The sequence below is a fragment of the Lagopus leucura genome, unplaced genomic scaffold (genome assembly GCF_019238085.1).
Source record: "Lagopus leucura isolate 7727_CA_CO unplaced genomic scaffold, USGS_WTPT01 Super-Scaffold_100159, whole genome shotgun sequence".
Classification (NCBI taxonomy): domain Eukaryota; kingdom Metazoa; phylum Chordata; class Aves; order Galliformes; family Phasianidae; genus Lagopus; species Lagopus leucura.
In genome coordinates, this window is record NW_024962335.1 from 26,045,886 (window position 1) to 26,066,605 (window position 20,720).

At 36.0% G+C, this 20,720-nt stretch overlaps 1 protein-coding gene across 1 annotated transcript in view; it reads left to right on the forward strand.

Annotated features, from left to right (window-relative positions):
* Nucleotides 1-20,720, forward strand: part of PIK3C2G (phosphatidylinositol-4-phosphate 3-kinase catalytic subunit type 2 gamma) — a 198,553-nt gene that overhangs the window by 126,595 nt on the left and 51,238 nt on the right. The window contains exons 23-25 of the mRNA XM_042889843.1: nt 358-527; nt 14,996-15,152; nt 18,904-19,013. Coding sequence (XP_042745777.1) covers nt 358-527; nt 14,996-15,152; nt 18,904-19,013 — 437 coding nt within the window. The remainder of the gene's footprint in view (nt 1-357; nt 528-14,995; nt 15,153-18,903; nt 19,014-20,720) is intronic.

The window sequence follows — 20,720 nt, forward strand, 5'->3', positions numbered from 1 at the left end:
TGATTTCTTTTACAATAGAGATGCAGACTATTGCACAGAAAATCTGAGCTTCCTGACATCTATCTTGTTTTTCTTAGATACCTTTCGGCTTGTAAGTTTTCCACAGAATTCCAAGAATCTATAAACCACAAGTTGAAAACTTCATGCATAAAATTGTTGTTGCATTGTAACTTTGAAATTTCTGTATTAATTGTTCTTTAAACTATCCTAAGAACACTTGTATTAAAATTTTAGCAACATTTGTAGAACCACATTTATTTGCTTTTAGCATTAAAAAAAAAAAAAAAAAAAAAAAAAAGGAAAAAGAAAAAAATGTGCCTCTATATTTCTAATAAGTGCTTTTGTTTAATTAACTAGGCAGTAAGGAATTTCTTCCATTCCTGTGCTGGCTGGTGTGTTGTCACCTTCATTCTGGGAGTTTGTGATCGACACAATGACAACATAATGTTGACGAATGCTGGACACATGTTTCACATTGATTTTGGAAGATTTTTAGGTCACGCACAGACATTTGGAAGTATAAGAAGGTTAGTATATATAGTAATACATACAATAAATAGACTTTAAAAAGAAGTTCTGAATACCCATTAAAAAAAGTACAAATAAGATCATGCTTTTTTTCTTTCAATTTTTTACAAAACATAAAAAAAAATGTAGGAATGACTAGAAAGGTAGTTAAAATGAGATGTTGGAGATCCCCTTTCAGTCTTAAACACAAACAAACTAGCAAAAAACCGTAAATCCTTATCTGGTCAGAAATTTGGATTAGACTAACCTGGGTAGTGAACAGAGCAGTAGACTATGTCAAACAGATTCTGCTTTCCATTTTTTCTCTAACAGTGTTTCTATAATGAATGCCAAACCATAGGTGTGTCTAATTGACAACTCCTTTTCCATACTGAGAGAATAACCCAAATTTTCCAATTAGACATGAAAAGAGATTGCATTAAGCCTCTGTGGGTGAAGCTGCAATCTTTACATCATCTTTCAAAGATAGTGAAGGTCAGGTCTTATTTTGCTGTTATCTTGTTTTACTTAGACAAGAATGCGACTTTTCTATCTATCTCTGATGCCTACATGATGATAACTATAAATAAAATAGTGTGATCATGTTTTCTAGTTCCTGCTGTGGACATGCTATAGGAGGATTAATAAAATAATAAATAATATTAATAAAAATAGGTGTGATCATTCTCGTGTGTATAGCACATGAAGAAACTGTTAAATAGGAAATGGATGAATGATACTTAATAATGACAAGGTAAGTGGGGAGAATGACTTTTTCCGTGTTTCCTAATAGTTTCCAGAACTAGTATTAGAATTAAAATTTTGAGTTAATTATTCCTTTCTTTTCTTTTGTTTTCTTTCTTCTTTTTTTTTTTTTTAAGCTCGCCTTTGACTGTTTTACACTATCTCCATGTACGAGACAGAAATTACTATGGGAATATTGATATGAAGGAAGCTGATGAGGCTAATAAGTACTCCCTGAGCTTGACGGTTAAAAGATTTAGCTGCAGTGCTCAGAATTATCATCAGTCATTCAAGATATGTTCTTTTAATCCTACTTACTTGCTAGAGAAATAATAAAGCAGAACAGAGCCATATGAAAATACTCAGGCACACTCGGTTAAATGTTGCATCTTTCACTCCAGCAAACCTTCTTTTAGAGCCCCGCAGAATTATTCTTGAGTAGAGTTCTCCCATGAGCAGAGAATTATTTAGTGGGAGTGAAAGGTAGGACCAACAAAATATAAGGACATACACAGCAATATAATTTAAGCAGAAATTACGTAATAGCAATAATAAAAGTAGATTTTGATTTTATTGTTTTACAATTCAGTCTTACTACACTGTGTAAATAAGACTATAAAAATGACTTACATTGTAGTAACATCCATAAACAGTAGCCATTTTTTTTCCTCTTTCTCCATGCAGTATATTGCTTTTATAACATAAAATAAAATGATAATTGACATTTTAGGACCTCTACTTAATTCCCTCCTGGTTCCTCAGCAAAACAAAGACTCATACTTTCTGTAGGTTGTGAACATCATGAACCTTCCTTGAACCTGCGTGCAACTGAGCAGGTATGAGATTAATGACTATGGCTCATGAGCTGAATGCACCTACAAGAAATGTGACATATTATTTGTAACACAGAAACACAGGCATATGACATTTCTACTTCCCATAAAGTTCAGGCTCACTCAATTTAAAATGCTCAGTGCTATTTGTATCTGTCCATTCCCACAAGGCAAATCCTGAGGTAGTTTTAGTCTCTGCTTTTAACATTTCTTTATATTAAATTTTTATTTGAGTTCTTATTAGATTTTTATTTGAATTTTTTTCACTATCAAATGATTTCATGCTCCTAAAATAACATTGATAAAACAGCAACAAAATAATTTCAGATTTTGGAGTTATTTGTTCTGGCTGTTGGGTTTTGTTTTTGTTTTTGTTTTTTATACAGTAGATGCTATGTACATACTTGTGAAGTTCTATAGGTAGCTTTAAAGAATGAACTGTCTAATGCAAATCTCTAAACAAATAACAACAACAAAAAAAGCTATGCAAATGAATAAATTTGTGTAGCTTATTATCTGAAATTATAAAAAATGGACACTCCTTTGAAAATTTAGGAAGATATCTTTCTTGAAACAGCTATCCAATCTGCTTTTAGAGAGTTCTTTTTAACAGTAACAAAATATTATTCCTCATAAACTTTCCTGAGAATAGGTCTTCTCCAGCATTCTGAATATGGAGCATTAACTCTGATGTAAATAAAGATATACAGAGTAGCTTTGAGAATCCCACTCTGTCATGCATGGACCATGGTTCTTTCTATGAAATCCAGTGTGAGCCTACAGAGTATCCTTTGAAGATTATATAATTCATGCAGTCATGCTCATTTTTGCATTCATGATTGCATAACACACTTGCAAGGGCTTAGTGAATTTTTCAATTTCCTCCCCTCATTACTAAAAGGTGTCCAACAAACCTGCCTAGATTTGAATGCAAGGCAGAAGACAGTGGTTCAGCACTTTATCTGTTCAGAGGTAAGACTAATCAGGAATATTCTTTTTTTTCTAGTTCCCTTCACATAAGCAAATATCTTAAATACTAATAATAACCTATCTTTGCATGGGTCTGGGAACTAATGTTTTGGAAGAGTATTGAAGGGAGACGTATCTAAAAAGTATCATGAGAGAGCTTTCCTTTCGAAAATAATACTTTTTTTTTTTTTAATCATACTAATTATACATTTTGTTAGTGCTAATAAAATTAAACTTCTTTCATTTTCTAATCCAGCCACTGCATTTGACCCTATATTACCCTGAAGTACTTAATTGTTCAGGTGCACTCCAAACTGCATGAAGAAACTTCTATCATTTAATTTAACTCTCCTATTCTTTCACTGCTGACTATTCCATGGCAATCACTTTCTAAGACCCACTCTGAGTGAAACAGGTGTACTATTATTCAGGTAATGAAATTGGAGTAAGGCAGTCATCAAATGGCATGGAAAAAGGTGTCGGGCTCATGGCTGTACTTGCTGTACTTTCTTTGATTCTTTTTTTCTTCTTTTCAATGCTGACCAGTTCTTTTTAAACATTTTTTAATTGGTGAATTAGGCAGTAAGATATTTATTTAAGTCCTGTACTAACTGAACCAGTCCAGTCTTTGCCAGTCTCTTTCTTTCCCCTACCAGTCACTTGCAGAACTACTAATTTTGTTAGTCAATGATATGTGGTTTGAAAGCTGATGGCAAGATAGTAGTACAGCTCATGGCATGCTATATATTCACATTGTGATAACTTGTGTATATTATTTTTTTTAAATAACTAATCACAGATTTTTGTTTTCCCTGATCCGAATCACAGGGACACCCATCTTTTTGCCAAACTAATCCTGCGTGTTGGCGGAGTTTTCCCAGAAGTTACATCTGCTAAGATGGTTTTCTTCTGCAAAGTTAATTACTGGAGGCAGTCTAACTATTCCACTGGGTTTTTGGAAGGAAGTTTCAAAAACATGGGAAAATGATGTTTCCCACACTTTCTTCTTACATCAGTAAATTTCCTATGCTGAAAAACACTTAAGAAAGTCTGAGCATATAAAAAATTATCTCTTATTATTTAATAAGTAACACGTTTCGTTTTAATTGTTAATAAAATTGATTTTAGTTTTCCTGGAAGAGTTTATTTGAAAAAATGCATTTTTTTAGTCATTTCTTTCTAAAATGTCAAAGTTGGAATCCATTCAGAGAAAAAAAAAGCTCTATCTACACGATTACTTTCCCTACTTTTAGGAAAATAATGGAAGAAGGAAGATAAGCATTTGAAATGAAATTTGAAATTTGATTAATTTTTTTTGGGGGGGGGGGGAGGGGGGTACTCCTTAAAGGAAAAGCCTAGAATGTGAAAGTTGACAAATAGGTTGATATATAAACATTTTCTTTGGACTGACCAAAAAAAGAAACATTATAAATGTTTCAGTGTGCCTGTTTAATAGTTTATTTTCTGCAGGTTAAATTTATTATTCCAGTATGATCAATCTGGAGTTAGTTTATGTGAAGTATAAAAGCCAGTATCCAGTTTCAGCACTTCCTCTATGTTGCCTTTCAAAAATCTCTGACTGAAATCCTGGAAAGATTTAATTTCATAACTTAAAACATTAGTATCACCAGTGGTCTTAATAAGATTATACAGGTGTTTAAAGTTGGTCATACAAATCAGTCTTTGCATAAAGACCAAAAGGTGAAATGTGCATAAAAGGCATAAAGGTGAAACGGTATCACCTGAAAGGTGAAAAGGCCTAAAGAGGCTTGGATTTATGAGGCAAGAGGTCCATCACTTCTGATGTTAGGCACCTCTAATTGCCATAAGTTAAACACCAACAGCACAAATCAAGACCGAGCAGTACAGTTTGAGTTTCGGATGCATTTATGTTCTCTGTCTACTTTGAACGGTGGAATTTATTGTTACTGTTTTGCTGCTTTCTCTAATTATCAATCCTGAATAATAGTTTGTGCTTTTCTAGCGGGCGTTTATTTTCATTAACAGCCTCTTGTGGAGAGCATCCACTTAAACCTTTATGAGTAAATTATATTCACGGTCCACTTGGTATTCTTGATTTAATTTGTTATCTTTTTCAAAGTACCAAGACTTTGAGAAGACATTTAGGAGGGCATGTTTTGGGCTTTTTTCCCCTACAATCCCTGTATTGATTTGACTCTGTCTAGTTCTGTTCATCTGAGTGCGTTCTTCTGCTCTGTTGAGTCCCGTGGAACTCAGTTCCCATCTGTCATGATTCCCAGTTCCCGTCCCATCTTTTCATTCTGCTGAGTCACGGTATTAGCTACTTTCCAATCTTTAGGAAATGCTGTTTTCCTGAAGGAGTCATCATGTCTTCTTGGCAACAGTTATTTGGGCTAGATAAACTATTTGATGCCTTCAGAGGCACCAGTGGAATTTCTTCTGCTTTTCAAGATTTATCACGCAAGTCATTTCAGTGATTCTCTATCACCTTCCTATTTTAGAGATTTCATTCTTCTCTCTCTCCTTCTCTTTTTTTCTCATCTACTCCATGAATTTCTTTAAATCATGACTCTACAAACAGGAATTTTAACAATAAAACAGAAATAAAAGAGAAAAAGATATGATGTTCACTTTGATTATATAATTTTATTTGTTGTTCTTTCCAAAGTATAACTCTTTACAGAGACATTTCCTCTTTCCTCCTCCCTCAGAAACATTTTATTGTAACATCTGTTTCTCCAGAAGCATTCTGCATACCTATTTATATTCAGGGAAAGCTGCTCTCACACACAGTCTGTGTATATCAAGCACTTTTAAATTAATCTCTGTAGCTTGGTTGTGATATCTATTTCTGCCTGTTCCGCATATTACCTCTTTGTCCTTCATCCTTAAGTGGAAAGCATACTGACATATTTAATTCATGTAGGATTTCATCCCCTGCTCTAAGAAATTTCAGCTTCTTCATCAGTGATTTATTCTTCTCTTTTTGGAATACAAAACTCCATCAGACATCTACTACAATCTTTTCCAAATAGTCATCTCATACAGAAAAGACCTGTTAGCAGATTAATTAGTCAGTGTGAGATACAAACCCTGTTGTTTTAAGATATCTTTCAGGTCTTGAGATTTAAAATCCTTCCCCCCTTATTTTTTTTCACTGGTGAGAGGCAATCACAACACAAGAATTAGTTGGTCAGCAATCTCCATTAATCAGAGGAATTGTTACAAATTCCTTGTGAATTAACTCTCAACTACTCTATCCATATATTTAGTAATAAATTCCTAACAAATCTGGAAAATGTGGTACTCATAGAAAATGATATGAGGCATCAGGAAAGCTGTACTAAACACTTTCCAATACTGACACTGAATTTAAAGTGTATAAAGGACTTAAATACACCTTAAAATTGCTATGCACTCTGGTTGGTAGTGACTTGAAGTAGAAGCTGCTTTGTATGTGTCTCTCAAGATAACGACACAGAGTTGAAGCCCCAGAATTTCCCTGGACACAGTAGTCCTGGACACAGTAGTGCTTTTAAATTAGTCCTTAAGAGATGCAGGGTTGCAGCCAGGACATGTATGTTCTTTGAGTACATCTTGTAGGGAGAATCTATTTTGGGATTCTACCCAAGTATCTGACAGTACAAAGTGGTTGAAATTCTGATGTGCATGAATAAATTCTGTGGTCAAATTTCAGAATAACTAGTGATCACAATGGAGACTGGGAAAATGCAGCCAGTGTGAAAACCAGCAACAGATGACCAAAACTAATTTCTGCTTTCCCATCATGAGTCTATTGCCAGTTTTCTTGTCACAAGGTAAGGTTCTAAATGAGTCCCTGGCGGCAGTACACACTGCAAATGTTAGGTCTATATTGAGAACTGTGACCAATTCTAACCTTAGCTGTACATATTTGTCATACCTATACAGTCACTTTGCATAGTAATCCTATGAGAACAGATGCACTCAAATTTCCATTTCAATAACTTCACTTGGCCCACTGTGAAAGACATTTTAGTTAAATGAAATTCTTTGCACTTTGGACAAACAAAGGGGCACGGACAGTTACCATGTGTCAGTATAAATGGGGAAACGGATGTTAACAGTGATAAATCAGAGCCCTTACTTTTAGCAAGGATTACAGCTTGTTTTCCACTGCATCAGTTAAGCATGATTAAATCTCCATGTAACCAATTCAATTACTTACAGACACAGATAAATCTTCTAGAGTAGGCCAATTCAGTGTGTGAAATCTTACGTTTACTACTGATCAAAATAGTAGATATGTCTAATACAGTGATTTTACTGGCAAGCTCACATTTAGATTCTAATAATCAAAAACAGAAATAATAGCAAAGTTGATATTAAGAAGAAGAAATGTAGTGAATAAATAAGGTCATAGTGGTTTAAGAACTGTCCTCAATTGACTAAGAATTGTACATTGATGTTTCTGCCTCTAAAAATAGATAATCATATAAAAATGAGATGAGTGAAACTATACTCAAAAGGGTGGCTTCAAATTTGCAGGTAGAACTTTTAATCCAGTAGATATCTCGAAAACTAGTAGAAATAGCAGAAAATAGAGTTAAAACTTTCTTGTCATTATAGATTTTTAGTGATTTGGTTGAACAATGTAGGTCAAAAATCACAGAATCAGAATGGGCCAGGTTGGAAGGAACATCAAGAATCATGAATCTCCAATCCCCCCTGACACATGCAGGGCCACCAACCTTCCCATTTAAGACCAGGCTGCCCAGGGCCCCATCCAACCTGGCCTTGAACACCTCCAGGGACGGGGCATCCACAGCCCTCTGGGCAGCCTGTTCCAGCACCTCACCACTCTCTTGGTAAAGAACTTCCCCCTGACATCCAACCTAAATCTCCCCTCCCTCAACTTAAAACCATTTCCCCTTGTCCTGCAGTTATCAACTCTTCCAAAGAGTTGATTCCCCTCCTGTTTGTAGGCTCGCTTTAGGTATTAAAAGGCTGCAATGAGGTCACTCCACAGCCTTCTTTTCTCCAGGCTGAACGAGCTCAGTTCCCCCAGTCCGTCTTCATAAGGAGTTGTTCCAGCCCCCTGATCATTTCTGCGGCCCTCCTCTGGACTCTCTCCCTGTCTTTCTTGTACTGGGGCTCCAGACCTGGACACAGTACTCCAGATGGGGCCTCACAAGAGCAGAGTAGAAAGGGACAATCACCTCCCTGTCTCTGCTGGCCACCCCTCTTCTGATGGAACTAAGCCCAGGAGTTAAGAATGCTCAGACACTGAATTCAGTCCTATTTACCTACAGTCTTATCCAGTTGAATCCTGAAAACCTCCCACGACAATCTCTCCAGGCAACCTGTTTCAATATTTAATTATCCTCATAGTGAGGAGTTCTTTTTTTCCATTATTGTCAGTCAGAACCTCAGCTGTTTCAATTTAAGACCTTTGTCCCTCATTCTTGCCTGACTCCATTCTTTTCATAGCCTCCTACAGACATTAAAATATTGCTATTTGCTCTCCTGAAAACCTTCTCTTTCCCTAGGTAAACAAGCTTACTTCCCTCAGCCTGTTCATTATTTTGCTACTGACGTATCAGTTTTTCTTCTTTCCCTTCACGTTCACTTTCAGTTTTAATTCTACTTGAGCTTTAGTTTTCCTAACACCATTTCTGCATGCCCAGGTAGAAATTCTGTATTTCTGTCCTTGCTTCCACCCCCTATATAAATATTTTGCCTTGAAGCTTAGTCATGAGTTCCCGTTGAGCCAAGTGAGTCTCTGTCTGTGTGTTACTGGAAATAAAATCTATCAAAAACAAAATTCAGGGTAAATCTCACAGGAAAAATACATTCTGTTTTATGGTTTTGTGGTGAGTTTTGTTTTTGCTTTTTTTTTTCTGTGGTGGTGATGTGTTGGGGTTGGTTGTTTGTTTTTGAGGGGACAGGGTATGGAACTGTTTAAAACATGCTAATTCACTTATCTCTTCTATTCCATTCTAAAGCATTGTAATTACTTTGGCAATTAAAATTTAGACTGTCATTTTGTTTAGACATGGATGTTATGAGTCAGTTTTTGATGATCTGAGAAATAAAGTCTCAGCAAGAGCTTTTTTTTTTAATCTTTTCAGGAGCAGACACCTATCTGTGGAACAGATTGCAGTATTTCTTCAGTAAAATAAATAGAAACTAGAAAAGTTTTTTAAACAAATCTGAATATAGATTTGCAAAACAAGCCAGTGATACTGTAAGTGGTAGCAACCATAACTGAAGTCGATGGGAAAACTGCTGTCATGCTCTGCAATGGAAGTATATGTTTTTTTAAAAGTGCAGAACTGTTTTAACAACCAGTCATGGAAACTATCTGCCTGTGTTTCATATTCAAGATGAAAGGTTACACCAAGTAAAATACCAAAATACACCACATACACTAAGTAAGATACCATCTACTGCATCCAGGCCTGGAGCCCCCACCACAAGACAGACAGTTCTTGGAATGAATCCAGAGGAGGGCCACTAAGATGATCAGAGGGCTCCTCTCCTATGAAGAAAAGTTGAGGGAACTGGGCTTGGTTAGCTTAGAGAAGAAAAGGCTTCAGAGAGACTTCATTGTGGCATTCCGATATTGTTTATGAGGGTGGATAGTGATAGAATATGGGGGAATGGTTTTAGACTGAGACAGGGGAGGTTTAGGTTAGATATCAGGAGAAAGTTTTTCACTGAGAGGGTGGTGACACACTGGAACAGGTTGCCCAAGGAGGTTGTGGATGCCCCATCCCTGGAGGCACTCAAAGCCAAGGTGGATGTGGCTCTGGGCAGCCTGGTCTGGTGGTTGGCAACCCTGCCTGTGGCAGAGGGGTTGAAACTAAATGATCATTCTGGTCCTTTTCAACCCAGGCCATTCTATGATTCTATGATTCTGTAAAGTTTGTGAGGTGATTGACATCTTGCAGTATTTTCTTTACTAACTAGTATGCTGGGATAGAGAATAAGGTTGTTGACTGTTTAGGAGATACCTATATAAGATCTCTTGACCATGCTGAAAGTTGGAGTTACCAGCGATAGTTTTTCAGAAATGTGTCTTAGAGTTATGCTAAGTCAAATAAGAATTGATGATAGAATATTGAATTGTAAAGCATGAAATGTGAAGTAACTATATTGCTTCATGTGACACTGGTAAAACTGGAATACTTTCAACTCTTTACTTTCAAAAAGATATGTTCCAATTACAAGTAGTCCAGACTAATGTAATTAAAATGATTAGACAACTGAAAAACAGAACATATGAGAATGGATGAAACAATTCTCTACAGAAGACTGAAGACAGACATAATAAAAATCTGTGAATACGTTAGAGGCTGCTGTTAAGAAAACAAGAACTTCATGTTCCCTTAGGAAAGAGCAAGAATTAATGGGATTAAAGTGCAGCAAGGTTAGACTAGGCATTAAGAGAAAAATTCTGTGAGGAACAGAAATCTGATAGGGAGATTGTAGAACTCTGTCTTTGAGAATAAGATAAACAAGCATCTCAGAAGCATGTTTATGGTTGATCTTGTCCTGGTGAGCAGGAAATCAAGTATCTCTTATGGTCACCCTTCCAGGCGTATTTTTTATGACTCTCTGTATGCTTGCTGAAGCTTGCTGAGGATAAATTGTGCTGTGCAGTTGCTTACTTTTTCATTCTGTAATATAAACAAGGGACAATTTTACTCTTGTTTTTTCCATGTTTACAAATATATATATATACATGTATGTATGTGTACAACTACTGTGATTAGGTATCTTCATTTAGCTTAGAGAAATAAGCAATCTTATTCATTGTGTGTGTATGTTTTCTTTCACAAGTTTTCAGCTTTTGCTGCAGAGCAGAAGATGTCAGGGAACATTCTCTAAAAGCTCCTCTTATTCTAATGGATACATCAAAATTCCACATAGTTGTGCTGAATACTATAAATTCCTCTTGATTCAGCCTATGAAGTTTTAAAGCAGACAGAGAATATATGTGGTATATGCTACTGAGCAGCTGATTTTTAAGCTGCAAACAGTTGTGTATGGTTTCTCATACTGTTTGTGTAGTCTGTGTAATGACAATGTGAACTACATCTAAAGAACTCATCTGTTTTGATCTCATTGTTTTACTGTGTTTTAAACAACAATAATGACACTACTAGAAAGTTTGGATTGGTTTGGAGCATAGGTCATTTGTTGTTGGTTATCTCATATGTTTTTGCTACTTAATATTAAATGACATCAATGTATCTTTCTTAAATGTCATACACCATAAGATTCATAATAGGGAAGCCATTGTTTATCCTATGAGCTTCATTAATTGGGTTGCATCTACTGTTTCATAATAAATCCTGATGATCTTGCTGATCTTCTAAGAATACAACATATTTCTAGCCTATAGTGAAGTCGCAGTAAGTTTTCCCATCACCCCAAACTACGTTTGTTTTTTCACAGTGATCTCTTCTGTTACTTGAGGTTTCCTTTCTTTTCTCTCTCTCATGACATATTATCCAAACATTCTTCATCTCCAGAGGAACCATAAAGCACATTCCCATGAAAATCTTAAATCTCTGAAAGCAGTACATAAGGGGAAAAAAAAAGAAAAACAATCAAGCAAAACATAAAACTAACCTTACTTTTCCCTGAATGACTTGCGTAAACTCTTTAGTCATAGCTGTAGTAAATTAAAGCTCTTTAATGTCTAGACCTGCTAGACCTACAATCTGGCTCTGTTATAAATTGAGATGTTGCTTCTTTTGACTGATTTATCATGTAAAGCCAAAGGGCTCATTTATCTTGTTTAGGTCTTTAGCGGAGGGAGGGGGAGAAAAGAGAGAAAGATATGACTGATTAAATCATCTTGAAGATATTATACACTGTACATCTGAAGTATACCTCAAATCATACTAATTCTCTCTGGAAGGCCTTTTTTTTTTTTTTTTTTTTTGTTAAACTTAAGCCAACCCTTTCATTACTTTCACAGAAATAAAAAATTGTATTAGATACAAATTTTAGGCCAAAGGGCTATTGTCCCATTGGCTATAGTACAGAGTCATTGTTTCTGAGCATCCTGTGGATGTAAGGTGTTATAGGGGTTAGTTGTGATCTGGAGTATGTTTTGGGGTATAAAGTATTTCATGTTTAGATCTTTTAGGTAATTTCATATGAACAAATTATTTAGTAGGTATATGTCCAAATTACTTTCATAGTTATTATTATCAAACTTTCGGTTGCTTTGTGAATCTTCTCAATAAGTGCCACCTGCAATACCATCTAAACTATAAACCATAAAGAAGAATGTTGGTTAGAGATGGGTTAAACATAGAAACACAGACTGTACAGCTGGATGAGGTTCATCTGCATGTGTATCTGTGATAAATTAGACTATTCATGCAAAAACAGGGCAGCCATTGCTTTTTTTTATGGAAGGTAAAGCAGCCTCTACTGTTTGCTGATGTAAATTTTCCCATGCAAAATGGATAGAATGGATAGTGACTTGTACTTGACTGTTTGCAATTTTTCTGGAGTAATTTTTAGAGTACTCCTTTTCATAATTTTATATTCCAGAGGAGTCTGTGAAAACAGCAAAGAACATTCTGCCTCTTTACACAGACATTCAGCCTGTTGATTGTATTTTCATAATTGTTAATGTTCAGTGAGTAAACATCTCTTCCCACTGCAACTTTGCTTTTAAATATTATCATGAGAAATGACTGTTTTGTTCCTTCTAGTGGATCTTGTCTCCCATACTAAACTGTTTTTATGGTTTTAATTTCAATTGCAAAGTGCTGCCTATCTGAGCAGACAACTTACTTAGAGACATGCAGGCTTCATGTGTCTGACTTATTGCAGGGGTTACCTTATGGAAGAGGCTCTTATATCACAAGGCCTTGAGAAAAATCAGGCTTAATTTCTCTAATATGGAAAGCAAATTTCTGTATCATACTTTGCAGGTTAATATAGGAGGACAGGCCTATCACCTTAGAAGCAGATGTCTTAATACTAAAGAAATTTATAGCATTGTAAAATGTTTAAAATGATCTCACAAGTAAAATTAATCTGTAAATAATATAAATACTAACATATCAGTTATGTGTTCAAATAGATCTTTTAGTAATAATGCAAAGGAAATTGACTAATGTTGCAGTCATTGCATTATTGGGAAGTTGGCCCACAGCCCAACCCAACAATGTTAAAGACCATATTTCTTCCAGTAATTTCTGATTGCACTGTCTCTTTTCAGCTTGAGTAGATTAATGCAGGATACTTGGACTAGCTCAGAAAGGGCTATGACTTCATAGTATAATTGTGTCTCTTGATGCATTTGGACAGCAGGAATCACATATGAATTCTGAACATGATTATTGAACATTTCACAGAATCACAGAATCACAGAATTGATTTAGAGCAGTAGTTTTGGTTTGGGATATTTTAGCCCAAAGACCATAAATAAGAAACTGAGATTTGTTTTCAAAACATCTGGGAAAATGTGGGGTTCTGGGAAAATCGTGCTTTCTAAAATCAGTAATAGAATCAATTTTGTAATTCTTTGAGAGCTACAGAACAAAATCACACAAAACAGTCTTACAGAGTATAACTGTCACACTATGAACTCACCTCTTACAGTATTCAAAAATGTGGGCAAGTAAAAATGAAAATAATGGATCTTTGTGTTTCTTAATACTAATGAACTGAAATCAAGTAATATTCAAATGATGAGCTAGACTGCTTTGCGATGGAAAGCACTTTTAGGAGGTCTGTTTTCAAAGTTGTCTTATATGTAAACAACCGAAAAAAAATCCAGAAATAAGAAAGGAAGGTCACCTGAGCATTTCTTCTAACTGACTCTTCTAGCTGCAGCGTGGAATCTCATGCCTCTGAACTTTCTACAGTAACACAAAGCAAACATTTTTGTAGGAAAATGAGGAAATTTAGGAAAGATTCTTTGTCTCTATTAGGAACGAACCATTAAGCGGAATAGACTCAGCTCATAGTTAGCAAGAAACAAACATTTTGAACTCTGTTTCTGTATTCAAATTCCAGTATTTCCTTAACTCAAGTTTATTTTGATTTAAAGACAAGTTCATTGCATGTATTCCCTTGGGATATAGACCTCTAATCTGTTTTCATACATTTATATACACAGTTGTGGTGAGCAAATCACTGCAGTAGTTTTTATCTGTGCTAGGATGCAGTATATCAGTCTTTTCTGAAACTATAATATGATAGGATTGTTAGCAGAAGCCTGGCTAATAGGCTTTTTACTTCAATAGTATGCCATAGTCACAAACATTGCTAGTGGTAAGAAAAAAGGCAAGACAGTTTCAGATTCCGCACCTCATTTACTCTAGGGTGAATATAGAGTAAATGTACAAAAAAATAAGAGAATGCATTTGAGTTTGTTCTGCTGTAAGTCAAGTCCCTTCAGAATGGTGTGTATTTAAAGATAGCATCATATGTTATATATTTTTGTTGGTTTTGGATTTTGGCTTTGTATCTTTTTTTTTTTTAAATACACTTCTTGCCAAGTAGGGAATTGATATTTATATCCCATCCTGTTTGAGAACAACCTTTAAGAATTTCAACACTTGGAGAGAACATGTTTCCAGATTCACTTTCAGACAGTAGTCAAGAAAGTGAAGCAATGAGACGTAAAAATATGTAAATAAATGAATAAATTAAAAAAAAAAAAAAAAAAAAAAAAAAAAAAAGAAGCACCTAATAAAAATAAGTATGCTCCAAACTTTTAAGCTGTTGTCTTTCTTACTAGGAAGCTCTTGCTGTCTCTGCCCTAATTAGACAGGGATACCAGAGAGAGCAATAGATCTGTCTACACCTGAAGAAAGAGAAGGTGAAATAGTGAGGGAGTAATACTGGAAAAACAAGAGTGAATAAAGAGTTACAAGTATTAAATGCCTTGCATGATTAGCTGTTTTAAGTGAAATTTCCTATGTAATTGTTCTCTTTTCAAGGGACCGAGCTCCCTTCATCTTCACATCAGAGATGGAGTATTTCATCACAGAAGGTGGAAAAAACCCACAACGTTTTCAAGAGTTCGTGGAGCTTTGTTGTCGAGCATATAATATAGTCAGGAAACACAGCCAGTTACTCTTGAACCTGCTGGAGATGGTAAGAAGTTTGAGGATGAAACCAAAAATCAGTTTCCTCTGGTGTCTTCTTCCCTTTTAATACTTCTCTGCTGCCTCCTATAGCACCATGAGCTGAAGCAGTATCAGCTGCTCTCAGAAAATGTCAGTGCTGGCATTTCCTAAGAAAAGAAACTATGTGATTTCATGTGCTAATTTCTGAGAAAAGAAAAGCTAAACTTCCTGGCTTTCTTTCCCTTCTCCTACTTTACTTCTTCTAATGCATTCCTTTTTACAAAATACTAGAAAACTCTGAAAGAACCTGGGTACAGATTTAAGATTCAGAAATATCAGCTTTTTTTTTTTTTTTTTTTTTTGAGGTTTTCAGGCAATTGTTTAATAATCTTGTTCATGGTTACAATGAGACAAAATAGTAAATGTTTTACTAACTGGCTGATGTAAGAATGTCTAGCAGAACTGAAGCTAACAGTGATGCCACTGAAATGGTTTTATGCACAGTTCCATACTCCCTTCTTAGGATGGCAAATACAAGAAGGAAAGAGAATAACCCATACTAAAACAGATATTAAAATCTTTTTGTATAGATATTTAAGATCTTTATGTATTTTTTTTTCCTTAAGAATTCCTACTGATTAACATGCTGTATCAGATTCCATAACTTCTTTATGTTGCCATTTACTTGTGTATGAAGGGTTAATCATTTTCCCCTCTCACGGGTAGAATTAAAATATTGAATTAATTAATATTTGTTTAGATGCTTACTGAGAATATTAATCCAGAAGTTATGACTAGGCTCTAATGCAAAACCTAGGTAACTGGCTTGTGCATGAGGAATTCTATTCAAGGTTATAAATGGAATCCTTAGTGAGGCTGGGGCATAGCTGAGAATTTGCTCTCCTAACACGGTTCTATCATCTCCAATTTCTGCAACAGAGTGGGGAGAAACAGCAGGAATTTCATCATTGCTCTGCTTTGTTCATGGATTCTCATGCAGTACTTGTGTGATTGCCCTCTACCGAGTAGGAGAGATTGCCCCAAAACGCTTAACTCTCCTTCTTCCCAAATATCTAGCAACCACATTAGCTGCAAGCACTGTAGAAAGCAGATCTGGAAAATACTGTGTAAGTCAGAGTGAAAGAGTCTAGGGAAAACTTAGGAGCACCCATTCCCTCTCATCCACAGCCGTTTGCATTTCTGGGCAGATTGCCTAAGACTGCAGTCTGCAAATACAACTACGTGATCTGCCCACCTCCTGGTCTTCAATGCAGTCAGTCCCTTCTGCAATCTGCAGAGATGTTGCTGTTAGATTACTCTGGGATAATAGAAAGAAAATGTTCCCAGCAGGAGCTCTAAAATAACTAGCTAACTTTCCCTGAAGAAAACTTAGGTTTCTCTGTAGTCAGGGCATGTTGCATCTTCTTTAGTCTCTCCTGATCTCTGAGGAGAAGTAAAAGTCATAGAATCAGATTCATAGAATTATAGAATTGTTTGAGATGGAATGGACCTTTAAAAGTCATTTGTCCAACCCCCATCCAGTGTGCAGGGACTCCCATAGCTAGATCAGGTTGCTCAGAGCTCCAAGGACAGGGCATCAGCATGTCTGGGCAACCTGTTCCAGAGCCTCACCACCTTTATCAGTATAGAATTATTAAAAGAGGCTTAGAGGTGTCACTAGACATTGAGTAATTGATCCACTTGCTGGATCTAGGAATAGATAAAGCTAATACTGTAATACAGGAGACAGTGCGTAGACAGAGCAGAACTAGGTCTTGAGACTCCTGTCTCCAAACAAGACATTGCAGTTTCATACAATTCAGAAATATCGTTTGGGAAGAGCAGATCAGGAAACATCCTTGTATTGGAGATCTGCTTGTGGAAAGTGTGTACCAAGGCTATTCATTTTTAATGGGATGGTTAGCTAAGATTCACACATCAGCTCTGAATTCAGGCCCAAACAAAGCATAGGCAGCTCCTCTCAGTGGCTATGAAGGCCTGAGAAGATCAAGCATATATATCAGGTGAAGATATATATGTGACCAAGTGAGGGGGATCATTGCACACACTTGAACTTAGGCATCTGGTGACATTTTAGTTTCCCTAAGCAACCAGTAGTTGTTTTCTGAACAGTTATTCTATACCTTGTCTAATTAGCGTCTAGTATCACTAGCCAGTTATCAGAAGTCTCTTCCAATAAGGGACTGGAAACAAGATATGTCATGTGGACAAAGCAGCCAGTAAAACACTATGTAGATACTGTCCAACTGAAGACATTTCTTGCTTTAGCAGATGGCTAAAGATCATTCTGATTATATTCTTATCTGGAATTATTCCCCTTTCTAATGCAATGCAAGAAGCTTAATTTGTCTATGCAACAACTCTTAATTTTAAAAGCAGAGAGAAGTTATCTGTTATAAGTGAGCTGGAGGTCATGTTTCCCTAAATGCTGAATGTTGCTATTGTCCCTGTTCTTAATTCACTTACCAAGTTTTACCTAGTCAAGAAAATAAGCTGCTTATGTTTACTTCATTGAGCATTCTGCTCCTTGCTGATCAGTGAGACAGTAAGCTAGATGTCAAGTGATATTATTGGCTGGACCTGATAGAAAGCAAGATTTTTCTCATAATGGCAAAAAAAGAATATGTACAGAATATTGAAATTTGATTTTAAAATTTGAGAAGATTAGAAGGAATAAGGAAAAGGACCCCAAAAATCCTTTTTCTCTTTCCTCTATTTGTCTCCACCAAACCTTAAAATAAAAGCAGTGTTCCCTTTTGTCTTTGCTGTTAGCCAAAAAACTCAGTGGGATTTTCTACCCACATCAGACATAAATATCAAGAATGCACAGCAAGGACTGCAAATTCACATACATTTCCTTCTGTGCAATGTGAAGAAGTAAATTTTTTTTTCTCTACCACATAAAAGCCATCATTCTCTACTTACTGCAATTGTTGAGAAAAATAAGTTGGTTTTGAATTGAGTCAAAATGATTTTAGTTGTTGACATTTTACAATGCATGGAGAGAGATGTATGGGCAATTGAATGCACTCAGTTGTCTACACTACTGATTGTGTTGTAACTTTGCAAGGGAAATATTTGGATTATTTATCTTCTGAACCAAACCTGGCCAACTAACTAGAAAACTTCATTCATCATGCACAGGGAATGATGCGCTTCTTCAGAGGGCAGTTCTGAATACCAAGATCAAGGCTCCTATTATGAGTCAGTGTTTAAGGAAACCTTTCTCCTCCCTTGACTTGAAAGGTCATCTATGGAATATACAATTCTTTTACAGGAGGAGTCTACGTTCGTGATAATGGAAGCAGTAATTATAGATGAGAAGGTGATGTTGCACTAAATTGTGTTAGGATTCGGATAATATTGTGAGCATAAAGGAATGTGGTTTCTATTCAGGTGGCTGGTTTTGCTCACCATTTTGTTGCCTTCCCTTTAACATCATTAAAAGGCTATGAAGGAAGATTAGCAATGCATGTATTGAGATTATCCTATCTGAAGAGAAAATAAATTGCTAAAATAGACTGGTGATTTTGATCAGTGACTCCTTCCGGTATCTCAGTGTGAAGATTTACAATGCAATTTATTCACCTTAGTGATCCAGGCATTCCTGTAGCTTCAAAACAACTTTAAAGATCAGCAAAACCTTGTGTTTTAGAAGTCCTTCCTATGTAAATCCTTCCTTTTCTTAGTTAGCCTCATTTAATTTAAATTTATTTTATGCAGTACAACAGAGTAATGGTACTTTTTTTCTTGTAAAGATGCTACATGCAGGATTGCCTGAGCTGAACAGGATTCAGGATCTGAAATATGTGTATGATAACCTCCGTCCTCAGGATTCAGACCTCCAAGCTACAAGCTACTTTACCAGGTAAAGACAGTATGTAACACTGAAAGTTTATTTCCTTCAGGCATAAAGCAGAGCTGTTATGTTAAGAGGTTGTAATCAGTGAAATTACACAAAAGGACACTTGGTCTTCACATGATTACTTTTGAAAAGTCTACTCCTTATTCATTTTAAAACCAGCCTCCTCAAGTCTCTCACACAGTTGTGCACTTGTGATACACATATAGGAAGTTTTTTTATGGTTTTTATTCATCTGGCATGATAAAACCACCCTGGCTTATTTGCAAACAACTTTCCTCTCTGCTTTTAGGTGTACTTACTCCATGCAACACTGTTTGGACTGCAGACACTTTGAATGAATAAATCTGTATAATGTTAGCTGAATGTTTAGTAAAATTTCCCCATAAAAATATTTGACTTGAGCGAGGATTTAGAATTCCTGCATTATATTTCTTTTCTGATCTTCTTCTGACGTTCTGTTTTGCTTCAGGCAAGTTACTTTCCCTGGTAGCTAGTTTCTCCATCTGTAAAAATGTAACGATTCTTCCTTCTAAGCACTTAACAGATCTATAATAAAAATGCATTGTGTGTTAGTATAGGTACAGTTAATGCTTCATTTGTATTAGGGTATTGAAACCTTTTACTTGCTTGTGTTAATAGCAGGGAATTATTGATGAGGAGCTGCAGATGACCTATACATAATCAGTTTGAAGCCTGCAGTTGTGATCTACTGGAACAGTTCTCTGCATTACATATAATTCCAACAGTTTATGTGATGATACTCTAGATGAAGCCAATGGAGATTGAATGGATTTTAAAACTCACTTTCCCATGCTAGGCACAGTATGAGAAAGAAAGTCTTTCTCTATCAGAGCTTATCCTATACAGCACCATGGTTTCCAAAAGACAGTATGAGTTCACAGCATCCTGGACACTGCGTACACGTGCACAGCAAGTCCTACCCTTCTGACCTCTTCCCAGGATGTGTCAAGTTCACAGCACTGGGCTCCAAATCCTTTCAAAGACAGGACACACTCATAAAACAGCACAGCTCTCTGTGCTGCGCAAACTGCCTGGAGACAAGAGCAATCACTCTACCCTTCATTACAGTCACACAGCACATTGCAATGAATAAATAGGATGAAAGCTTCAGCTGGAGCAGCTGAGCCACTCTCATTACCATTACAGATGCTCCTATGAAGATTTTGGCCAATCTGAATCGCACTGTTTATATGTGTGCTTTATATCTTGGAATCCAAAACTGTGGCTGCAGGTTTGGAGAAGGCTGAAGCAGAGACCTCCTGAGTTTAGAGAAGACCCTTTGAATAGAAAGAAAGATGCTTCCCAAAACCGTCATTCCATTACTTTACACACAGCAGAACACTGACATTTTTCTCCTTTAACTCTTTTTTTTTTTTTTTTTTTGCAGATGCTTTCTCTCTTGCACCTTAACAAGATTGTTTTATTTTAAAATTTAATTACAGCTTCACATTTACTGGCAACTCCTACCTTATCCTTTCCTTTAAAATTTCACTTTTTCCAAATTACAGACTTACATTTCCACTTCAAATAGGAAACATACAGCTTCTAATTAAAATGTAAAAGTCTTGATTCTGCCATAATCTGGGTAGCTGTTTTTGTCTCTCAAGGCTAGAAATACTTTGTCTCTTAATTAGAGAAAAAGGACTAGGTTGTACTTAACCAAATGTGAGTCTTCAGAGTGAAAATTGC